The sequence below is a fragment of the Acomys minous genome, assembly GCF_964271855.1.
Source record: "Acomys minous genome assembly, chromosome: 2".
Taxonomy (NCBI): Eukaryota; Metazoa; Chordata; class Mammalia; order Rodentia; family Muridae; genus Acomys; species Acomys minous.
In genome coordinates this window covers 99052754-99074618 of record NC_140484.1, presented here as the reverse complement: position 1 = coordinate 99074618, position 21865 = coordinate 99052754, and the positions used below count along the sequence as shown (strand labels likewise).

General features: G+C 35.8%; 1 protein-coding gene across 2 annotated transcripts in view; it reads left to right on the top strand.

Moving 5' to 3' along the window:
* LOC311590021 (uncharacterized protein) overlaps nucleotides 1-21865 on the top strand; it is a 77462-nt gene continuing 55597 nt past the window's right edge. For both annotated transcript variants that reach the window (XM_084768798.1, XM_084768799.1), the window contains exons 1-6: nucleotides 1-406; nucleotides 2515-2629; nucleotides 2804-2977; nucleotides 7406-7512; nucleotides 8663-8800; nucleotides 13432-13493. In XM_084768798.1, coding sequence (XP_084624924.1) covers nucleotides 156-406; nucleotides 2515-2629; nucleotides 2804-2977; nucleotides 7406-7512; nucleotides 8663-8800; nucleotides 13432-13493 — 847 coding nt within the window. In that variant the 5' untranslated portion in view covers nucleotides 1-155. The remainder of the gene's footprint in view (nucleotides 407-2514; nucleotides 2630-2803; nucleotides 2978-7405; nucleotides 7513-8662; nucleotides 8801-13431; nucleotides 13494-21865) is intronic.

Sequence of the window (21865 nt, the reverse complement as noted above, 5' to 3'; positions counted from 1 at the left end):
CACATAACCGGCTGCTTCTGTTTGACTATTCAAACAAGAGCTCATCACTTCTGGCACTCCTAGAGTTAGGTTCTGACGATTAGATGATCAGTGGTTAAAAGTTCATATTCTTAAATTTTATTTAGTGTTGAGCCGACAGGAAGGCGGCCACAGCGATGTTCTCCACCCTGAGGAAGTTCTGCTGCTGGAAGAAAGAGCCAAAAACCCCATTAGGGTTTTGTGATGGCCAGAGCAGTGGAAACCGGTGTTTGGCCTGTTTTAACTTCGATAGTCAGGATAGATACAGCATGCCTTATGACCCAGAAAATAAATTCCATGAAGCAGTGTGCATGGGAAAGATCAAAGTGGTGCTGCATCTCCTCTCTAAGCAGAAGTTTCATGTAAATGACCAGGATAAAGGAAAAAGGTGAGAACGCTGAAAGCTAATGCCATAGGGAAATCGAGTGATGGTAGAAGTCTGCTCTTTCTAGCTCCGTTGAGAACAACATGCTTGGGTTGGAGAGAGCCCAGCTATACTTTCTGTACTGCAGTCTTCTTGCCACCTGTGACATCACACAGATGTCCACTGTCCAGATCTTCATCTGGAGGGGAAGAGCCATAAGACCAAAACTCCAACAGATTTATGGTCACCCTGAGCATTTTATTGAATATACGATAGAAGAACCTAGCAATATATAAAGAAATGGGGTGTCAAACAATGTATACAATAAACGCAATGTTATGTAAAGTGTAAAAAGTGCAGAATTCAACTAAAGATCCTTATAATGTTTCTTTCTCCCACATAATAGTAAACAAATTTAATTCGACATGAGTTTTATATCAGTTGTACTAACATCTATATTAGTTATTTATATTTATACTTAATATGTTTATTTTATAATATATTTATATTACTGAAGAATAATAGAAATAATCAAAAATTCAAAGCTGTGTGCTCCCCTCCTCTTCCTCTTTCATTTTCCTGTTATTTCTTACAAGTGTTGTAGATACATCATTCTCACATCTCAGTAAATTTCCCTCATTTCTCTTAAGCTTCTTCACTCATTATTTTACATATTTCTGTTTTTTTTTTTTTACATATTTCTGAAGGCTTATTCGTTGCTGCCTTGATCAGCCACCATTTCCATCACACCATTTGCTGACAAGCTCCACGTTATCTGCAAATTACTTCTGATGTCTTTACTTAGTTCTAATAGTCAAATAAATCTCGCTTTTCAAATTTGGGCTCAACTCGACATGGCCCAAAGTGTCCTAAATCTCCATTGTTAAACTGTTATTAGATACTGATATTAGGCATATCAAATATGTAATTTCTATATCTTCTATGAAGATAACTATTGTCAAAATGAGCCATATTTACTTATGTGAACCCCAAGGTTACTTTGACTTAAAGTTCCTTAAAAACCAAAGCAAAGTTTCATGTACATATATATTTTGCTGTTGATATTTTTCAGTTTTTTACCCATAGTACTTTCCATAACTAGCATTTTTTAAACTAATGGGTAGAGACTAGGAATGCAGTGCATATATGTCACATTTAATTTAGGGCAACACACCATGAATTACATGATGACATTTTACTTTATGAATTAAGAATGTCTTTTAAGGGCCGGGCATAGTGATGCATGCCTTTAATCTCAGCAGAGGCAGAGGCAGGCTGTGAGTTTGAGGCCAGCCTGGTCTACAAAGGGAGTCTAGGACAGCCAAAGCTATACAGAGAAACCTTGTCTCAAAAATGGCTTTTAAGTGTTGGTAACTGTTGTTTTATATTATGAATTGTACATAGCATTACAATATTAGATAACTTAAACTGTGAGGGAAAAGAGAATCTTTAGCTTGTTTCCATGTCATACCTACAATCCAAGCTGCTCAAGGCTGAGCAGCGGGAACATAAATTGAGAACACACCATGTCTCCAGTTTTGAGGAAATGATTTTAGCCTCTATGAAATATATAGTTCCTACTATTTTTTGCCAAATAGGTATAAGAAAATTAATCTTGACTTGAAATGTATCTACTAGTGTTAACATTAAATATAAAAAATGATCAGATATTTTTCAAGAATATTTTCAATACTTCCAAAAGTTCTTACTGATGCATCCTAATTTGACAGGAGAGAAATTCTTTGAACACAAACTTTATGGAAGAGGAAAGCACAAGACACAAAGGTTGAGAAATAGTTGGTTGAAATGGAGCTTAGAGCAAGATGCAAATTCAACAGAATTCAAACCCAGTGACTTTTATGTTCTTTCTGTTCAAATAGGCTGCTCTTGTCTACCTAGCTCAGTGTTATGGAATGCATCTAGGTTGCAATAGTTGTGGTTTTATTCACACTGCCATAAAAGTTCTAATATGGTATATAATAAAAAATAAAAAATTTTAGAATAAAGCTAAATATTTGTTTATGTCAGAGAACCTAAATGTTACATAATATTTGCAAATCCAAGAGTGACTGTTTAAGTTCACATAATGCCCTACAGTAGACGTTCACTAAAATTGCTTCTCATATCCACAGAACTGCACTCCACTTCGCATGTTTTTATGGTCATCTGCATCTGGTTCAGTTCTTATTATATAATGATTGCAAGATAGATTCCCTTGATGATCAAAAGTCCACACCATTAATGAAGGTAGTTCAAAGTCTTCAATTTCAAAAATAAATTTGATCTAAGTTGTTAGAATGAAAGTAAAATTAATATCGCTTAAATATAAACCAGAAAAAAACCTTGTGGAAGCTGATGTTGAATTCTTTGAATTGACAATATTTTAATTACTTAATTGATTTAGTATTACATTATCCACAGGCTGTACAGAGCTGGGAGACAAAGATTGTTTCCGTCCTCCTTGAAAGCGGAGCAGATCCCAATATTAAAGATTCCAATGGAGAAACGGCACTACATCATGCCGTGTACATTGACAATACAGATATTGCCGCCAGTATTCTGGAATATGGGGGAGATATTGAAGAAACTACAAAGGTAGAGATGTTATAAATGTAATTCCTAAGTATTTGAAAACTAAGTATTTTACCAGTCAGTGTGGGCCAATTTTCCATATTTAGAAGTTTAAGTATTTCTTGACTGACACTTTGAAATAACTTGATTGGGGTTCATTTAAATATTGATACATTGTTACTGTTCACTTGTTTTTTTCATTCACTGAGATTTATTTGTGAAGCATATATACTCTTGGGTATACGACCCTAAGGGGAGCTTGTTAGCCTTACAAAAGGGCTACCCTTGTAAAGCAAACAACTACTCCATCACAGCAGCTATCGGCTGTCAATAAGTGCTCAGCTAGTAGAACAATTCCTGTCTCCACACTGAAATATTTTTGTTGATTGAGCTTGCACAGTTCTTGTGATGATTTCACAATCACTATAACTCCATATGAATATCTACTCCGCTGTGTAGTGAAAACACTTTTTCTTTCAGCTCATTCAGTTTCTCTGACATTTACAGTACTTGCTGATTTTCTGCAGTGACCCCTGGGACTTGCAAGGAGGGTTATATCAATGAGGACAGCAACAAGGATGGGTAAAGAAGTGGAGTGGATTCAGGACATAGTTGATGGAAAAGATCAAGATACATTGTATGTGCTTATTCCCATCGGGAGGTAGTCATAGGTCATTATTGGTCTTATACAGAGAAAAAACTAGGGGAAAGTCAGGGATGTTTCTCTTATCCTGGAGAAGAGATAGGACCTGAAAAGAAAGATGGGGAAAGGTAGAGCAAAAGCTAGATGATTGATCTTACTCCTTAACTCAAAGCCTTAATTGTTACTCATAATGAAGGTTATGTCTAAGTCATTGGTATAGAATTTAGTTTATTGATACAAAACATGGGCATGTCAAATGCTTGTCAGATTCCAGCACAAGGATATATATCCTAAGTCTAAAAGATAGATATAACTCTACCAATATATGAGGTAAAATAGTTAAATAAGGTCTTCAAAAGCCTCAGAGACACACAGAATATGGCATTAAAGATTTTTTATAACTCTAAATTTCTTTGACACCAAGACAAGTTAACTCGTGACAACACCCAGCCAACCTCAAAGAAGATGATGAGCATCAAAAAGCCTCCTTATGGAGATGGCTTCAAATCTGGCAAACAAGCCATTGGGCAAAAATGTCCTTGTTCCTGTCACAAACAGAATCTGCCTAAGAATGTGCAGCTTAGATGCAGACAGAGTCGATAGCCACACTCTGCCAAGACAGGGTAAGCAAGTCCCCAATAGTTCCTGCCCTGTGAATAAGTCTGGCAGAGATATTGGACCAGAAAGCTGAAGATGAGGCTCCAACATTACAGAGAGTGTTGTTGGGTGACTGTTCAGGCAGTAAATTGTCTAAGCAAATTAGTACATTTTGGAAACTGCTAACCTGCACTGCTGGTTTACTCAGGAATTTAAGTTTTATTCCTTCTCAAATCTCTGAGGGGCACTGAAGACCAGATAGTATAGTTTTAAGTTCAAGTTTAGTTGGTTAGGGGATAAGATCATTTTAGATCAAGATAAAGAAGTTAAGTTATTAGAGTTGAGATAGGATAGGCAGTGAGTTTCATTCAGACATTTAGACCCAACAAGACAGGAAAGATGTTTACTTCAAGCTTGACAAATACAAATAGCCAAACCACTATGAATGTAACATTTATAGAACTGATGAGTCTCATGATGGTCACATGGTCCTTCATGTTGTATGTAGTTAGTTTTATACATGTGTAATAAAATGAATATATTTAAAAAGAAAAATACATTGTATGATTTAAAATAGAGGAGAAAAATAAATATTGATTTATTGAAAGTATTAGAGAATCAACTTTCATACAGCCATGGAAAATATTTGTGAAAACATTTAATGTGCTAAAAGATTTGTTTAACTTGCAGAGGTAGGGTCATAAGACAGCTGTTTCCAAACCAGGCTATCTATGGTGGCACGCACCAGGGGCTAAGTCTTCTTAATCAATTAACCATGATTCATCAACTGAAATCCTCTTCCTTGGTCACTCTGATTGGTGGTGTTGGAAGTTAAAAATAATCATCACAATGACTTTAGTACATTTGGGGGTTCATGGTAGTCACTTTTCTTATTATTGCCATAAAATTACTGGTAGAAGCAATATAAGGTAGAAAGAGTTTTCTCTTGTTCAGGGTATAGAGCCTTGTCTTGAAAAAGCATAGCAATGGGGTACAGGTTTGGTTCATGGTATCAAGAATTTGTAACTCATCTTTCTCATATCTCCACAGACTCAGAGGGCTCTAGAGAAATTCAGAATAGTTGTACACCCAACACTGCCTACATACCAATATCTCACCCAGAAAGCATCCATGCCTAAAAGTTCAATAACCTACCAAAAATGGTGAAGAGCTGAGTTAGGATGTCAGTCACTTGAGCCTATATGTGATATTCCACAGTTAAGCTGTTATCAGGGACTGATTCACTGTGAGTGAGGCATGTCAGATTGTACTACCAACACTTGATTTTCAAAAATCCATTGGTAAGCATGCAACTAAGGGTAGAAATGTAATAAATAAGCTAAAGAGCTATGAAATAATGTAGCCCATTCATACTCTTAGTTTAGTCTATGTATCCAGTGCACACTCAATCTCCATGAAAAAAATGTAAAGCTTTGACTTTGTTCTTATCTTGAGAAATTAAATTCTATCTCCTTTGAGCATATTTTATTGAATGGTTCCATTCAGGGAGCACTTCCATGATTCAGCATCCAAATGCTGTCTATTTGCTGACAAACTAGAGCCACACTTACTCATTTCATCTGTTCATTGAGTCTACTCCTCTTGTTTCTAGGTGCTTTTGATATAAATTTAGGATATCTGAAGATTAGTTTTCTCCTTTTGTCAACTTGCTTCATGCCTTGAAATTTTATTGGAGCTATTCCTTGGGTAGAAACCATTGGATCAGTTCCAGATTTATTCCTTCCAGTCCTTTCCCCCAAATTTTGGTGTCTTTAGCAACAAGATCATAGATTCTGGTGATTGGAGGCAACCAAGAGAAGTAGCAATGACTTATATTGTTTGGAAAAATCTCCTGGAATCCAAATACCTCCAGGGCAAGTTTTTTCTGGCCTAGAACTGGATATGTTGTTAGGTGTGGTGTTGGGCAAAGAATTCCCCGTCCCTCACACCCATGGTGAAATGCCATATAAACTACAATATATAGTTTTAGTCTCACTAATAAATATAATCTTAAAATCATGATAATTTTCCAATATTTATTTTTTTAAAAAAAAACTATCATTTAACTATTTAGCTCAGACTAACCTAGAAACCATGATCCTCCTGCAACATACTCAATTTTCTTGATGGGATTACAATTGTGTATGTGTGTGCAGTTATGGCTGGCTATTGGCATTGGCCATAAACACATACATATACACACAGAGGAAAACACACACACACACACACACACACACACACACACACACACAGAGAGAGAGAGAGAGAGAGAGAGAGAGAGAGAGAGAGAGAGAGAGAGAGAGAGATGCAGAGATAGGAGAAATAGGGAGACAGGCAAATGACATAAAGGTTAACATTATATGGAACCACTAGGTTGTACATATACACATGTGTATGTGACAGCAATAAAGGAGATCTCATGACTTTGAGAGGGAGTTGGGTCATAGAGGTAGTTAGAGGAGCAAGGGATGGAAATTATATAAATATAGTTCTCATATAAGAAATTATGAAACAAATAATTTAAGAATATTTTTAAATGATGTATTGGGCTTTCTATGTGCTAAGATAGTTTTCATATCACAAAAGGACAGAATTCTTTCCAAGCTAAGCAATCAAAATTTCTTTTAGGTATTGCTTATTTTGAGTCCATTAATTTGATAATATTTTTAGAGCAAGAGTTTTACATTGCTAACCTGAACATTTCCACATCATTACAAAGGTCTGAAGATTGTGCCCCTACTGCAGCCACTAATGTTTGCCCCACAGAATATTTTCCAGACAGTACTTCAGAAATCATATTTTAAAAAATGCTGGACAATTTCATAATTTCGACACACAAAAATTTTAGCTCATGCTGGCAATAAAGGAATGGAAACCTTTGCTACTGTGTGCTCTTCTGGGTCTCTTGAGATAATCTCTAAAGACACTCATTAGAGGGGAATAGTAACATGATTCCAAAATACCGTGATGAATGTAGTGATGGGAACCAAATGTCCATGGGACAGAAGTGTTTTGGAGTGGACTGTAAGTAACAACTATATGCATGGTTGGAGCATTGCAATTCTGAGAAACATGAGAAGGTGCAATAGGCTAAGAAAAAGACTACTGGGCTCTAGTCTATGGTAAACATTCTGATCATAGGGTTAGATAAAGTATTTTCAGTTTAGCTCTGGAATATGAAATATTATGAAATATAATTAATATCATTACAGGATGGAATTACACCTCTGCTGTTAGCATTCCAAGAAAAGAAACTATTCATGGCAGAATATTTAATAAAACATGGTGCAAATATTCATGTACGTGATGATTATCAAAGGTACTGTACTTTGACTTTTTAAAACACTACTTGTGGTCTAGGATAGTAAAAATCACTCAAGTTGAAATTATAATGAGGATATTCTAAAAAGTATCAATGAAACATCTGTTCTATCAAAATATACATTATATGAAATAATTCTGTCACAAAATAGTATGTAGTTAAATTTATATTCCCTATAACAGTAGAGCCCTTTCCCATTTACAATATTATTTTGTCTTCCATATGACCTTATATCAGCCATTAGACTTTATATGTGAACTCTGGATTAAGTTACAAATTCATTATGAAATTCTTAAGCACTATTTTAATTTTTTTGCAAGTATGAATAAAGGTTAAAATCATAAAATGGATTACTCTTTGCTTTACCTTTCTTTCTTTTAGTAATACTTACATCAGGATTTTCCCAAGTGACTATTACTACCAGATACTGTTAATGATGTTCTTTATATAATTTAAAAATTAGTATTTTCATTATCTCATATTAATGAAATAAAGAAACATATCTTTAATTGGAAAAACCTTAATGAAAATAAATGGTAATGAAAATAAATGGTAGATGAGTGGTAGAGAAGCCCTTAGTGATACAAGACAATGTTAGATCCAAATTTTTCAGGTTTCTAGTCATACAATTTTTGAAAACTCTTTAATCTGCAAATATGTTTTCATAGTGTGTGTACAGAGAAGAAAAAACAACCTGAAAGGTCATTGTAAACTTAGTGGTATTCAGTGCAATGCCTATTAGTATCAGTAACTGAAAGGATTATGTATCTTTGATCATTAACATTATTTTATAAAATTACTAATATTGTTTTATGCAAATGCTAATTCCTTATTTGACAGGAAATTATATGACATTAAGCCAAGAAGGAAATTTCATTCTTCTTCATACAATTTTTTTTATACTTTTGGTATATAATCTTCACATACTCATTCATAATAAACAAATTAAAATAGGGACTCAGCTACATGGTGTCACACAGTGGGCCAAGAATTTTTCTCTCTTTAGCCTTACAGATAATTTAGAAATCTGAACTCTGCATTAAAGATGCTTAAATTTGGTTAGTAGATTCCACACACACAGTCTATATGTCGAATTGGTAAAATATGTTAAGTTCAGTGTCTAAGTAAATTGTCTCTGTCATTCTAGAACAACACTAATGTATGCAGTTCAATGCGATTCTGAAGCCATTGTTAAGATTTTACTGGAGAAAGGAGTTGAGCACTCCTTAAAGGATGTGTTTGGGTGGAGTGCACTTCAGTATGCTGTGGCAGGGAAACGCAAAGTGTAAGTGTATATGTTAAAATGCTAATTAGCACTAGTTTTAGGCATGAAATATTTACAAGTGTTGTGTCTTATACTAGGTGAGAGTTTCTCTTTTAACTACTTTGAAATGGAAGTATTTAAATCCATTCCACCTGCCAAAGTACAAGTAAAGGGATAGATTAATGTGAAGTAGCAATGGATGTAGGAGACATTATCTCAGGACTCATTTATGGTGATGCTGGGAATCACATCCAGTGACCTGAATGTGCTGTCCATATATTCTACCACTGAGTTGCTCCCATACCCTCTCTTTTGAAGAATTGGGATCTATTTTTCATTATTCATTTATTTATTTTACATCCTGGCTTAGCCGCTCTTCTCCTCCCAGTCCCACACACTCCCTTCCTCTCCCACATTCCTCCTCCCTTCCCTATTATACAGAAAAAGGAGCATCCTTCCCATCTATGGCTTATCAAGACATATCAAGACTGAGCATATTCTCTTCCCCTGTGGCCTGGCAGGGCTGTCTCACAAGAGAGAAATGATCAAAAAGCTAGCAACAGAGTCAGAGACAGTTCTGGCTCCCTCTACTAGAGCACTCACATGGAACCTGAGATTTGCAATTGACTACATCTGTGTAGGGAGCCTAGATTCAGTCCATGCATGGTCCTTGGTTGGTGCTTCAATCTCAGCAAGCAACGCTGGGCCCTAGTTCATTGGCTGTTGTTCTTCCTGTGGCACTCCTGTCACCTCCAGGTCCTTTTCTCCTCCCCGCACTGTCCCACAAGACTACTTTCACATCACCAAGTGTTTGGTTGTGTGTCTCAGCATCTGTTTTAAATCACTACTGGGGTGAGCCTTCCCCCAACAACTCTGATAGGCCTCTGACTGGAAGCATATGGGAGTATCATCATTTATATTTATATTATTTGTGGCTATTGTGAAGGGTGTAGTTCCTCTAATTTCTCCCTCAGCACATTTGTCATTTGTATGCAGGAGGGCTAATGGTTTTTAAAAATTAATCTTGTTTCCAGTCACATTGGTGAAGGTGTTTATCAGCTGTTGGAGTTCACTAGTGGAATTTTTGAGGTCACTTATGTATACTATCATATTATCTGTGAATAGCGACACTTGAATTTCTTACTTTCCAATTTCAATCCCCTTAATATATTTTAGTTGTCTTATTGCTCTGTGTAGAACTTCAAGTACTACACTGAAGAGATATGCAGAGAGTGAGCAGCCTTGTCTTGTCCCTGGAATTGCTTGAAGTTCACTCCATTCAATTTGATGTTGGCTATTGGCTTGCTGTATATAGCCTTTATTATGTTTATGTGCCTTGTATCCCTGATCTGTACAAACTTTAAACATGAGAGGGTGGTGGATTTTCTCAGAAGGTTTTTCGGCATCTAATGAGATGATCGTGTGTTTTTTCTTTCATATTTTATAAGGTGGATTGCATTGATGGATTTGCATGCGCTGAACCATTCCTGCATGCCTGGGATGAAACCTACTTGATCATGGTGGATGATGTAATTGATGTTTTCTTGGATTTTTGTTTGCCAATATTTTATTGAGTATTTTTGCATCAACGTTCATAAGAGAAATTGGTCTGAAATTTTCTTTCCTTGTTGAGTCTTCGTGTGGTTTAGGTATCAGGGCGAATGTGGCCTTGCAGAATAAGTTTGGCAATGTTTCTTCTGTTTCTATTTTGTAGAAATCTTAAGGAGTATTGGTATTAGCTACTCTTTGAATGTCTGGTAGAATATTACACTGAAAGAATCTGGCCCTAGTCTTATATTGGTTGGGAGATTTTTGATTACTGCTTCAATTTTCTTAGGGGTTACAGGACTGTTTAAACTGTTTTTCTGATCTTGATTTAACTTTGATAAATAAAACCTACCAAGAAAATCATCTATTTTCTTCAGATTGTCCAATTGTGTGGAATACAGGGTTTTGAAGTAAGACCTAATCATTCTTTGGATTTCTTCAGTGTCTATTGTTATGTCTTCACTTTTATTTCTGATTTTGTTGATTTTGGTACTGTCCCTCTGCCTTTTAGTTAATTTGGCTAGAGGTTTATCTATCTTGTTGATTTTCTCAAAACAAAAACAAAAACAAAAAAACAAAAAGCATCCAGCTATTGGTTTTGTTGATTCTTTGAATCTTTCTCTTTGTTTCTAATTTATTGATTTCAGCCCTTAATTTGATTATTTTCTCTTGGATGTGTTTGCTTCTTTTTTTCAAAACTTTCATATAAACTGTAAAGTTGCTAGTATGGGATCTCTCCAATTTCTTTATGGTAGCACTTATGATACAACTTTCCTCTTAGCACTGTACTCATTGTGTGTCAGAAGTTTGGGTATGTTGTACCTTTATTTTCATTAAATTTTAGGAGGCTTATAATTTCTTTCTTTCTTCCTAGTCCAGTGGCAATGAGCAAGGAGTTGTTCAGTTTCCATGAGTATGTAGGCTTTTTGTTATTTCTGTTGTTGTTGAGGTCTAGCTTTAATTCCTGGTGGTCTGATAAAGAATGATGGGTTAATAAACTTTCTTGTATCAGTTGAGGTTTGCTTTGTGATCAACTATATTTGTCAGTTTTAGAGAAGGTTCCATGTGGTGTGGAGAAGAAAATATATTATATTATGTTTGAGTGAAAAGTTCTGTAGACATCTATTAGGTCTATTTGAGTTATGATCTTTGAAAGTTTCATTATTTCTCTGTTTAGCTTTTGTTTTGATGATCGGTTCTTTGGTGAGAGTGTGGTATCAAAGTCTCTCACTATTAGTTTGTGGGGATTGCTATGTAATTTGAGTCAAATGTTTTATGGGTGGGTTGATGTCCCCTTCAATCTACTGGAAGTCCCACCAGAGTACAGGAGGTGGTGACTCCATGTTGTAAATCCCCTGCTGCTAGGAATTTCAGCTAGGGTCACCCCTATAGAATCCTAGGAGGCTCTCCTGTCCCAAAGGTGCACCCTACAATGATTTTCATTCTCTCTCCCAGTCCTTCTCCCATTATCCCAACACCTGATTGCCCATCCCTGTTCCCAATCCCAGTCTTTCTCCAATCCAGTACCCTCTCTCCATCTACTTCAGATGTCTATTTATGTTTCTAAATGAGATACAACCATCCTCATTTAGCATGGTTGTCCTGTACTTTATGGATAATATTCAGTTGTGAGTTTATACCATGTGTGTCTTTCTAGGTCTGGGTTAATTCATTCAGGAAGACCATTTGTGGTTCCATCCATTTTCCTGTATGTTGCATGATGTTTTTGTTTTTAATAGCTGAGTAGTATTCCATTGTGTAAATGTACCATATTTTCTTTACCCATCCTTTCGTTGAGATTCATTTAGGTTGTGTCCAGTTTCTGGCTATTATTAACAAAGGTGCCATGAACATAGTTAAGCAAGTGTCCTTGTGTGGTGTGGTGGAGCAGCTTTTGGGTATACATCCAGCAGTGGTATAGCTGACTCTCCTCAATTTTCTAAAAAAACATCACTTTGATTTCCATAGTGGTTGTACAGGTTTGCAATCCCACCAGCAATAGAGGATTATGCCATCACTTCACAGCCTTGCCAGCTTGTGCTGTCACTTGAGTTTTTGATAGGTGTAAAATGGAATCTCTGAGTAATTTTGATTTGTATTTCCCTGATGATTAAGGAATTGAACATTTCTTTAAGTGCTTCTAAGCCATTAGAGATTCCTCTGTTGAGACTTCTCTGTTTAGCTCTGTACCCCATTTTTAATTGGATTATTTGTTGGTGTTTAGTTTCTTGATTTCTTTAAATATTTTGCATATTATCTCTCTGTTGGATATAGCATTGGTGAAGATCTCTTCCTATTCTGTAGGCTGATGTTTTGTCCTATGGATGATGTCCTTTGCCATACAGAAGCTTTCCAGTTTTATGAGGTCCAGTGTATGAATTGCTGATCTTAGTGCCTAAACTGTTGATGTTCTGATAAGGAATTTATCTCCTGTACCAACAAATTTAAGGATATTCACAACTTTCTCTTCTATTAGTACATCTGTTTTATGTTGAGTCTCTGGTTCTCTTGGACTTGAGTTTTGTTCAGGGTTATAAATATGGATCTTTGCATTCTTCTCCATGTAGACATCCAGTTAGACCATCAAAATTTATTGAAGATGCTATTCTTTTTCCATTGTATTTTTGGCTCTTTACTCATTAATTACATTATCTGAAGCACTTGATAATAGGTGTATTGATTAGTTAGACAGTGGTTGTCAAGTTCAAATGGTAATCAGTTCAAGATTATGAAGCACATTATATAATGCTTTACTATTTATACATTTAGATAAATTAAAGCAGTAAAATTCTTGTTTTTGGAAGCCTAATTTGGAAGCCTAGGAGAAACACTGTCCCAGAACAAGGATACCTTGGCACTTTCCTTCCTGTCAGGATAATTTAGATGGTATGAACTGTATTGCCTTTATTCAACACCATTTTACTTTATTCTCTCCTCCAATGAGAAACTTTTTAAACCTTAGAACTTATAAATTTGAAAAGTATGGCAAATGTTGGAATGTGTAGTGCTTTTTGAAATATTATTTAGAATTTAGTATATTGATAAAAGATTTCCTATTAGTATCAAAATAATAACTTTATTACCACCGCTTCTGTACATGGCAGAAAGACTGTGATTATGGAATACGAGGACTCACTCTTCACTACTGAACACAATGTCTCCACAGGTAAGTCTTCTTGCAGTTGCATTCTCCATAGTTATTCCATAGATTAGAAAGATTGGGCAGCCTTTTCTGACCATGTCCCTTGGATGAGGAGGCCTGACGGCACTCAGAGGAGGAATAGCAAATTACCAAGAAGAGACTCGATATCCTAAGAGCATATATAGGGGGAGGAGGTCTCCCTCAATCACAGACATAGGGGAGGGGAGAAGGGGGGAAGTGGGAGGGAGGGAAGAATGGGAGGAAACAGGGGAAGGGCTAACAATCGAGATGTAATATGAATAAATTAATAAAAAAAAGACTGTGACAATCCAATTTCAATAGAGAGAAAGGGGAATGGAACTGACTGGGGAAAGAAATAAGAAAATAAATAAATAAATAAATAAATTTACACCAATAAAAAAAAAGAAAGGTTGGGCAAAATAAGGCTTTGATTCTCTGCAATAGGATATCATTTGGGTATATGTTTAAGAGCTGCATAGCAAGATGTCAAGGTTAATCTATTATCAGTTTCCCAAAAGCCCACACCCTGCTTGACATAATGTCGTTACAAATTTGTACTCCTCCAACAAGTGAATGAGTGTTCCCTTTATATTTCATCTGCAAAAAGTAGTTTTGGTCGTTTGGATACATTTAATTGAAATATTTTTACATCACTTTCCCCTTCCCCTTTCCTCACATCAGTGTTGTCTATAAAGTTTTTCTATTCTTCACTGGAAATACATACTTGAATCTAAGAGTGTTTTTAAATTAACATGTTGGGAAGTCAAATCTTCTGCTTATGTCCAGCCCCCATAAAAATTTCCTGGGCTGAATAAGTTTTTCTTTCTAAAAACATTAACATGCAGAATAGTTCCTTAATATTCACTGCACACTGCATTTGTCATCTATATTTTTATTTCATTTCATGTGGGAGTGTTTTTTTTCCTGCATGTGTGCATGTACAGCATGTTCATGCCTGGTGCTTGTCTAGGGCAAATATGGTGTTGTATCCCATAGAACTGCAGTCATGAATATTTGTAAAATACTACATAGGTTCTGGGAACTGACCTCCTAAATGTTGTAATCTTTTCAGCCACTCACAAACATGCTTCTATAAAAACACATTTTATTTTACACTAACAATGAATACATTACAGTAAGCGAACATTTCATATATGACACTGAAAACATGGTTTGAATCAGTCAAAAAAATACAATATTCAAGCATTTCATGATTTCCTTTCCTAAGAATGTTATTTAAATGAGTTTTTCTTTTGATAAATTTTAACTAAAGTATATTTAGATTACTTTCTCTTTTCCTTTTCTTCCCTCAGGCAGCTGCACACTTCAGCTTTTTCCATATCCATCCATGTCTCAAATTTATATACTCTTGTTCCCTTGTAATTACTGTTAAATGCACACACACACACACACACACACACACACACACACACACACACACCTGCAACCTAATGAGTTCAGTTTTATCATTTGTCCTTTATTAGGTTCATTGCTGACTACAATTTCATTGGACAAGCAATTAGAATGTTCATCCCTGAGAGACACTAACTCTTCCTGTTTCAGCACTCATGTTTTTTTTTTTACAGTTCCTTATCCAGGAATATTAGCTTCTGAGAGTCCCCTGACCACTTTTCTTTCATTACCATGCCTGCTGATAGTGCCTTTGTTCAGATCTTGTTTAGATAGATATTTCTATGAGAGACTGTTTCACAGCAGACTTTCTGACTCTTACACTATTTCATTATGTCTTTTCTGTGATGTACCTGGAGCCATAGATGATGGGGTTGTGATGTATATGTATCCACTAGGAATGTGATTCCTACTCTCTGTTGATATTTGCTTTGAGTCCACTTGTAGATTGGTCATGGTCTCCATTTGCTATAAAGAGACTTATTTTTGATGAAGTGGGTCAATTGATCAGATTTATCTTCCTAAAAAGAAAAAAGTTCTTCGATTCATTGATTCTATTTACCATTTTCTTTATTGCTATTTCATTAGTGTCTGTTTTAAATGTTATTATTTCTTATCATTTGGTGCTTTCATTTGTTCTTGTTTTTCCAAATTCATGAATTGCATTTAAAGTCATTATTTGTTTTGTGAATCTTTAATGTAAGCACTTAGAGCTATGAACTGACCCTTAGAATTGTCACAGAGATTTTGCTGTGTTGTGTTTCCATTTTCACTTAGCTCCAAGATTATTTTTTTTACTTTATTTCCTCTTTCATATATTCAATAATGAGTTCTTAAGCTCTACGAGTTTATATGTATAGTAGACTTTTGTTTTCAATTTTATTAACTTTTATTATACAGTGGTCAGATAAGATTCATGCCATTATTTTACTTGTCTATGTTTCTTAAGCATATACTGTATATTAGAGGAATTCTATGTGCTGTATAATAGAATGCATATTCTTTGGTATTTGAGTAGAATATTTTCTTAATTGACTCTTAGATCCATTTTATGAAGTTGTCACTTCATTCCAAGATTAATTCATTTAATATGTTGGACAGATGACTTTTCTATTGGAATAATTAGGGTTTTGCAATCGTCTACAATTATTGGGTTTGTATTCATCTGAGCCTTCAATTCCATTAAGACCATTTTGACTGACATAACAATATCTTCTATCTTGTATTTAATACTTGAATTTCTCTCTTCCGTACCTTGTATTCTGTTGGTAAGGCTTGCATTTGTAATTCCTCTTCTCTTACCTTTATTATCCATTTCCCTCAGTTTGCATTTTCTTTATTTCCATTTTCAGGTCTTGAACAGTTTTGTTTGTTTCCTTTGACTGTTTTGTTTTTTCTTGGCTTTCTTGCCTTTTTTTCCAAGAAAAATTGCCATTTTACTTTTTCCATAATTAATTAATTTATTTACTTTACATCTTAAAAGGAAGTTCCCCTTTCTCCTCTCTTCTCAGTCCCTCTCTCCACCTCCTGTCACTTCCTCCTGTGCTCTCTTCCTTTCTTCTTGAAGGAGAGACATATTTGTTGATGCCCAGTTATTAACCCACCTTCACACATCAAGTTGGACTGGGTCCATCTTCTTCTATTGATGCTCGAAGAGACTGTCCAGTTAGAGTACAGGGATCCAAAGGCAAGCAATGGAGTCAGAGACAGTCTCTATACTGGCTTTTAGAGGTCTTACATGAAGACCAAGATGTACATCTCTTCCATATCTGTGTGGGGCCTAGAACCATTCCATAAATGCTTTCTGGTTGGTGTTTCAGTCTCTGTGAGTATCTATTGGTCCAGGTTAGATGATTCTGCAGTTTTTATTGTCATGTCCTTGATGTCTTTGGCTCTTTCTATCCTTCTTCCCCTCTCCCATAAGATTTCCCAAACTCTGCTTAATCTTTGGCTGTGGGTCTCTGCATATATTTTCTTTGGCTGCTCTGTGGCCTCTCATATGAGTATTATACTAGCCTCTTGTTTTCAAAACTAGCAGAATATAATTTATAGTGTCAGAAATGGGCTCTCTCCCATGGCATGTGACTCAAATTTTGCCAGTCATTGATTAGATGAGTTGGAGGTTTTGTGTGGGTATGGGTGACACCCTCACTATACTGGATATTATGCTTGGCTAAAGGAGGTAGCTACTTTAGGCTCCAGATTCCCCACTTCTAGGACTCTCAAAATTACAATCATAGATTTCTGGGAGCCTCCTTTTTCCCATGGATGACCCCCCAACCAATTTCAGTTTTCTTGAATTTTCTTTGTGAGTTTTTTATTGCATAGTTTAGTACCAATGTTCATAAGAGAAATTGGTCTGAAATTCTTTTTCATTGGACCTTTGTGTGGTTTAGGTATTAGATTGACTGTAGCCTCATAAAATGAGTTTGGCAATATTTCTTCTGCTTTTATTTCATGGAACTGTTTGAGGAGTATTGCTATTAACTCCTCTTTGAAAGTCTGGAGAATTTTGTACTAAAAACATCTGGCCCAAGGCTTTGTTTTTTGGTTGTGTGACTTTCAATGACTGCTATTTCTTTAGGGGTTATAGTTCTACTTAGTTTGTTTGCCTGATTTGGATTTAACGTTGGTAAGTAGTATCTATCATGCAATTCATCTATTTCATTTAGGTTTTAAATTTTTGTGGAGTACAGGCTTTTAAAGTAAGATTTAATGATTATTTAGATGTCTCTTCTTATGTCCCCATTTTTCTTTCTGATTTTTATTAATGTGAATACTGGATCTTTGCCTTTTAGTTATTTTTCTAAAGGTTTGTCCTTCTGATTTTCTCAAAAAATTCTCTTGGTTTTTAAAAATTCCTTGTACTATTCTCCTTATTTCTAATTTATTGATTTCAAACCTGAGTTTGATTATTTCTTGCTGTCTACTTCTCTTGAGTGTGATTTTTGTTACTGTTCTAGAGCTTTCAGATGCACCTTTAAATTACTAGTATGAGATCTCTCCAAAATTTTATGAAAGCCATTAGTGCTATGAACTTTCCCTTTATTGCTGCTTTCTTTGTGCCCCATAATTTTTTAAATATTTTAACGAATTTATTCAGATTGCAAGCCAATTGTTATCCCCTCACTTGCAACTTCCCATTCCCCCTTCCTCCCTCTTTAACCCTATTCCCCTTCTCTAGACCTGTGAGAGAAGGGGACCTCCTCCCCCACCATATGATCACAGCCTATCAGGTCTCATCCACATAACCATCTTCCCCTTCCTCTGAGGGCCACAAGGCTTCTCCACCAAGGGAAAGTAGTCAAATACGAGGCACCAGAGTGCATGTCAGAGTCAGTCCCTGCTCTACACACAACTGTGCAGAATGTGCTGTCCATTGGCTAGATCTGAATAGGGGGTCTAGCTTTACTGCATGCGTTGTCCTTCGTTGGTACAGCAGTTGGTGGAGGCCCCCTGGATTCAGATCTGCCTGCTTTGATGATCCTCTTGTAGAGTTGCTGGACACTTTGGGGCCTTCCATCTTGTATTCTACTATTCCAGTCTCCTTGATTCCCAATAGCAAGTTCCAGTATCTGTGCTAATCCCCCGTGAGTGCAGACTCTCAGAGGACATCCATTTTGGGCTAGTATCCAATTATAAGTGAGTACATACATGTGTATCTTTTTAGGTCTGGGTTAACTCACTCAGGATGATCATTTCTGGTTCCATCCATTTGTCTGAAAATTTCAAGAGTTCTTTGGTTTTAATAGCTGAGTAGTATTCCATAATGTAAATGTACTGGCATTTGTTTATCCATTCTTAGACTGAGGGACATCTAGGTTGTTTCTAGATTCTGGCTACTATGAATAAATCTGCTATGAAAATAGTTGAGCAAATGTCCTTGTTTTATGGTGGAGCATCTTTTGGCTATAATCCAAGGAGTGAGGTAGCTGGATCTTGAGGTAGCCCTATTCAAAATTTTCTGAGAAAATGCCAGAGTGATTTCCAAAGTGGTTATACAAGTTTACACTCCCAACAGCAAAGAAGGAGTGTTCCCCTTTCTTCACATCCTTGCCAGCATGTGCTGTCACTTGAGTTTTATTAATTTATTCATATTACATCTAAATTTTTATCCCATCCCTTGTATCCTCCCATTCCTCCCTCCCCCCCCCCCATTTTCCTCTTACTCCCCTCTCCTAAGACTGTGACTGAGGGGGACTTCCTCCCCCTTTATATGCTCATAGGGTATCAAGTCTCTTCTTGGTAGCCTGCTATCCTTCCTCTGATCTTAGCCATTCTGATAGGTGTAAGATGGAATCTCAGAGTTGTTTTGATTTGCATTTTTCTGATGACTAAGGACATTGAGCATATCATTAAGTGTTTCTCAGCTGTTCAATATTCCTCTGTTGAGAATTCTCTGTTTAGCTCTGAAGCCCATTTTGTAATTGGGTTATTTGGTTTGGTGATGTTTAATTTCTTGATTTTTTATATATTTTGGATATTAGTCCTTTGTCAGATGTAGAGTTGGTGAACATCATTTCCCAGGATGTAGGCTGTCATTTTTGTTCTATTGACAGTGTCCTCTACCTTACAAAAGCTTCTGAGTCTCATGCAGTCCCATTAATTAATTGTTAACCTTAGAGCCTGAGCTGTTGGTGTTCTGTTCAGGAAGTTGTCTTCCATCTCAATGAATTCTTCTAACAGATTTATTATCTCTGGTTTTATGTTGATGTCTTTAATGGACTTGTATTTGAGTTTTGTCAATGGTGATAAATATGGATCCGCTTGCATTTTGCTACATGTAGACATCCAGTTAGACAAGCACCTTTTGTTGAAGATGCTCTCCTCTTTCCATTGTATAGATTTGGCTTCTTCATCAAAAATCAAGTGTCCATAGGTGTATGGATTTATTTCTGGGTCTTTGATTCAATTCCTTTGATCAACCAGCCTATTGCTATACCAATACCTTGCTGTTTTTATTACGGTTGTTCTATAGCAGAGCTTGACATCAGGTATAGAGATTCCTCTGGCACATCTTTTACTACACAGAATTATTTTAGCTGTTCTGGAATTTTTGCTTCCAATATGAAGCTGAGAATTGATCTTTCAAGTTCTTTAAAAATTGTGTATGTATTTTGATAAGGATGGCATTGAATCTATAAAATTTTTTGATAAGATAGCCATTTTACTCTGTTAATCCTCTCAATCCATGAAGAAGGAAGATCTTTCCATCTTCTGATATCATCTAGAATTTCCTTCTCCAGAGACTTGAATTTTTTAAAAGTAAGTCTTTCACTTGCTTGATTAGAGTTATACCTAGATACTTCATAATACTTGTGGCTATTGTGAAGCATGTAGTTTCCCTAAATGCTTTCTCAGCACAATTGGCATTGTATACAGCAAAGATACTGACTTTTTGAGGTGATTTTGTATCCAGCTACTTTGCTGAAGGTGTTTGTCAGGTATAGTTTTCTGGTGGAATTTTGAGGGTCACTTATATACACTATCATATCATCTGTGAATAGGAATATTTGACTTCCTCCTATCTAATGTGGATCCCCTTGATCTCCTTTTGTCATGTTATTGCTCTAGGTAGAACTTCAAGTACTATATTGAAGAGATATGGAGAAAGTGGGCAGCCTTGTCTGGTCCCTGATTTTAGAAGAATTTCCTTGAGTATCTCTCCATTTAATTTGATGTTGGCTATTGGCTTGCTTTATATAGACTTTATTATGTTTATCTATGGGTCTTGTATCTGTGATCTCTACAAACTGTAAACATGAATGTGTGTTGCATTTTGTCAAATACTTTCTCACAATCTAAGGAGATTATCATGTGGTTTTTGTCTTTCATGTCTTTCAGTTTGTTTATATGGTGGAATACATTGATAGATTTCCGTATTTTGAACCATCCCTACATGCCTGGGATGAAGTCTACTTGGTCATGGTGAATGATTTCTTTGATGTGTTCTTGGGTTTGGTTTCTGAGTATTTTATTGAGTATTCTTGCATCAATGTTCATAAGAGAAATTGATCTGAAATTCTCTTTGTTTGTTGGGTCTTTGTGAGGTCTAAATATCAAGGTGACTGTGCCTTCATAGAATGAGATTCATGATATTCCATCCATTTCTATTTTGTGGAGTAGTTTGAAGAGTATCAGTATTAGCTCTTCTTTGAAGATCTGGTAGAATTCTGCACTGAAACCGTTTGGCCCTGTTTTTGTTGGTAGTGGTGTTGAGTTTTTTGTTTTTTGTTTTTTGTTTTTTTGTTTTTTGGTTGGGAGACTTTTGATGACTGCTTCTGTTTCTATAGGAGAAGTAGGACTGTTTAATTTATTTATCTGATCTTGATTCAACTTTGGCAGGTGGAATCCATCAAGAAAATTGTCCATTTCCTTTAGATTTTCAAATTTTGTGTTGTATAAGCTTTTGAAGTCATACCTAATGGTTCTTTGAATTTCTTCAGTGTCTGTTGTTTTGTCTCTCATTTCATTTCTGATTTTGTTGATTTGGATAGTGTCTCTCTGTCTTTTAGTTTGTTTGGCTAATGGTTTGTCTATCACGTTAGTTTTCTCAAAAAGCCAGCCCTTGGTTTTGTTGATTCTTTGAATTGTTCTCTTTGTTTCTAATTTATTGATCTCAGTCCTGAGTTTGATGATTTCCAGCCATCTACTCCTTCTTGGTGTTTCATCTTCTTTTCTTTCCCTAGGGCTTCCATATGTGTCATTAAGTTGCCTATATGAGATGTTCCCAATCTCTTTATAAAGGCACTTAGTGCTATGAACTTTTTCCTCTTAGCACTACTTTCAATGTTTCTCATAAATTTAGGTATATTGTACCTTCATTAGCATTGAATTTTAGGAAGTCCTTAATTTCTTTCTTTATTTCTTCCCTGACCCTGTTGTCATTAAGTAGAGAGTTATTTAGTTTCCATGTATGTGTAGGCTTTTTGTTATTTCTGTTGTTGTTGAAGTCCAGCCTTAGA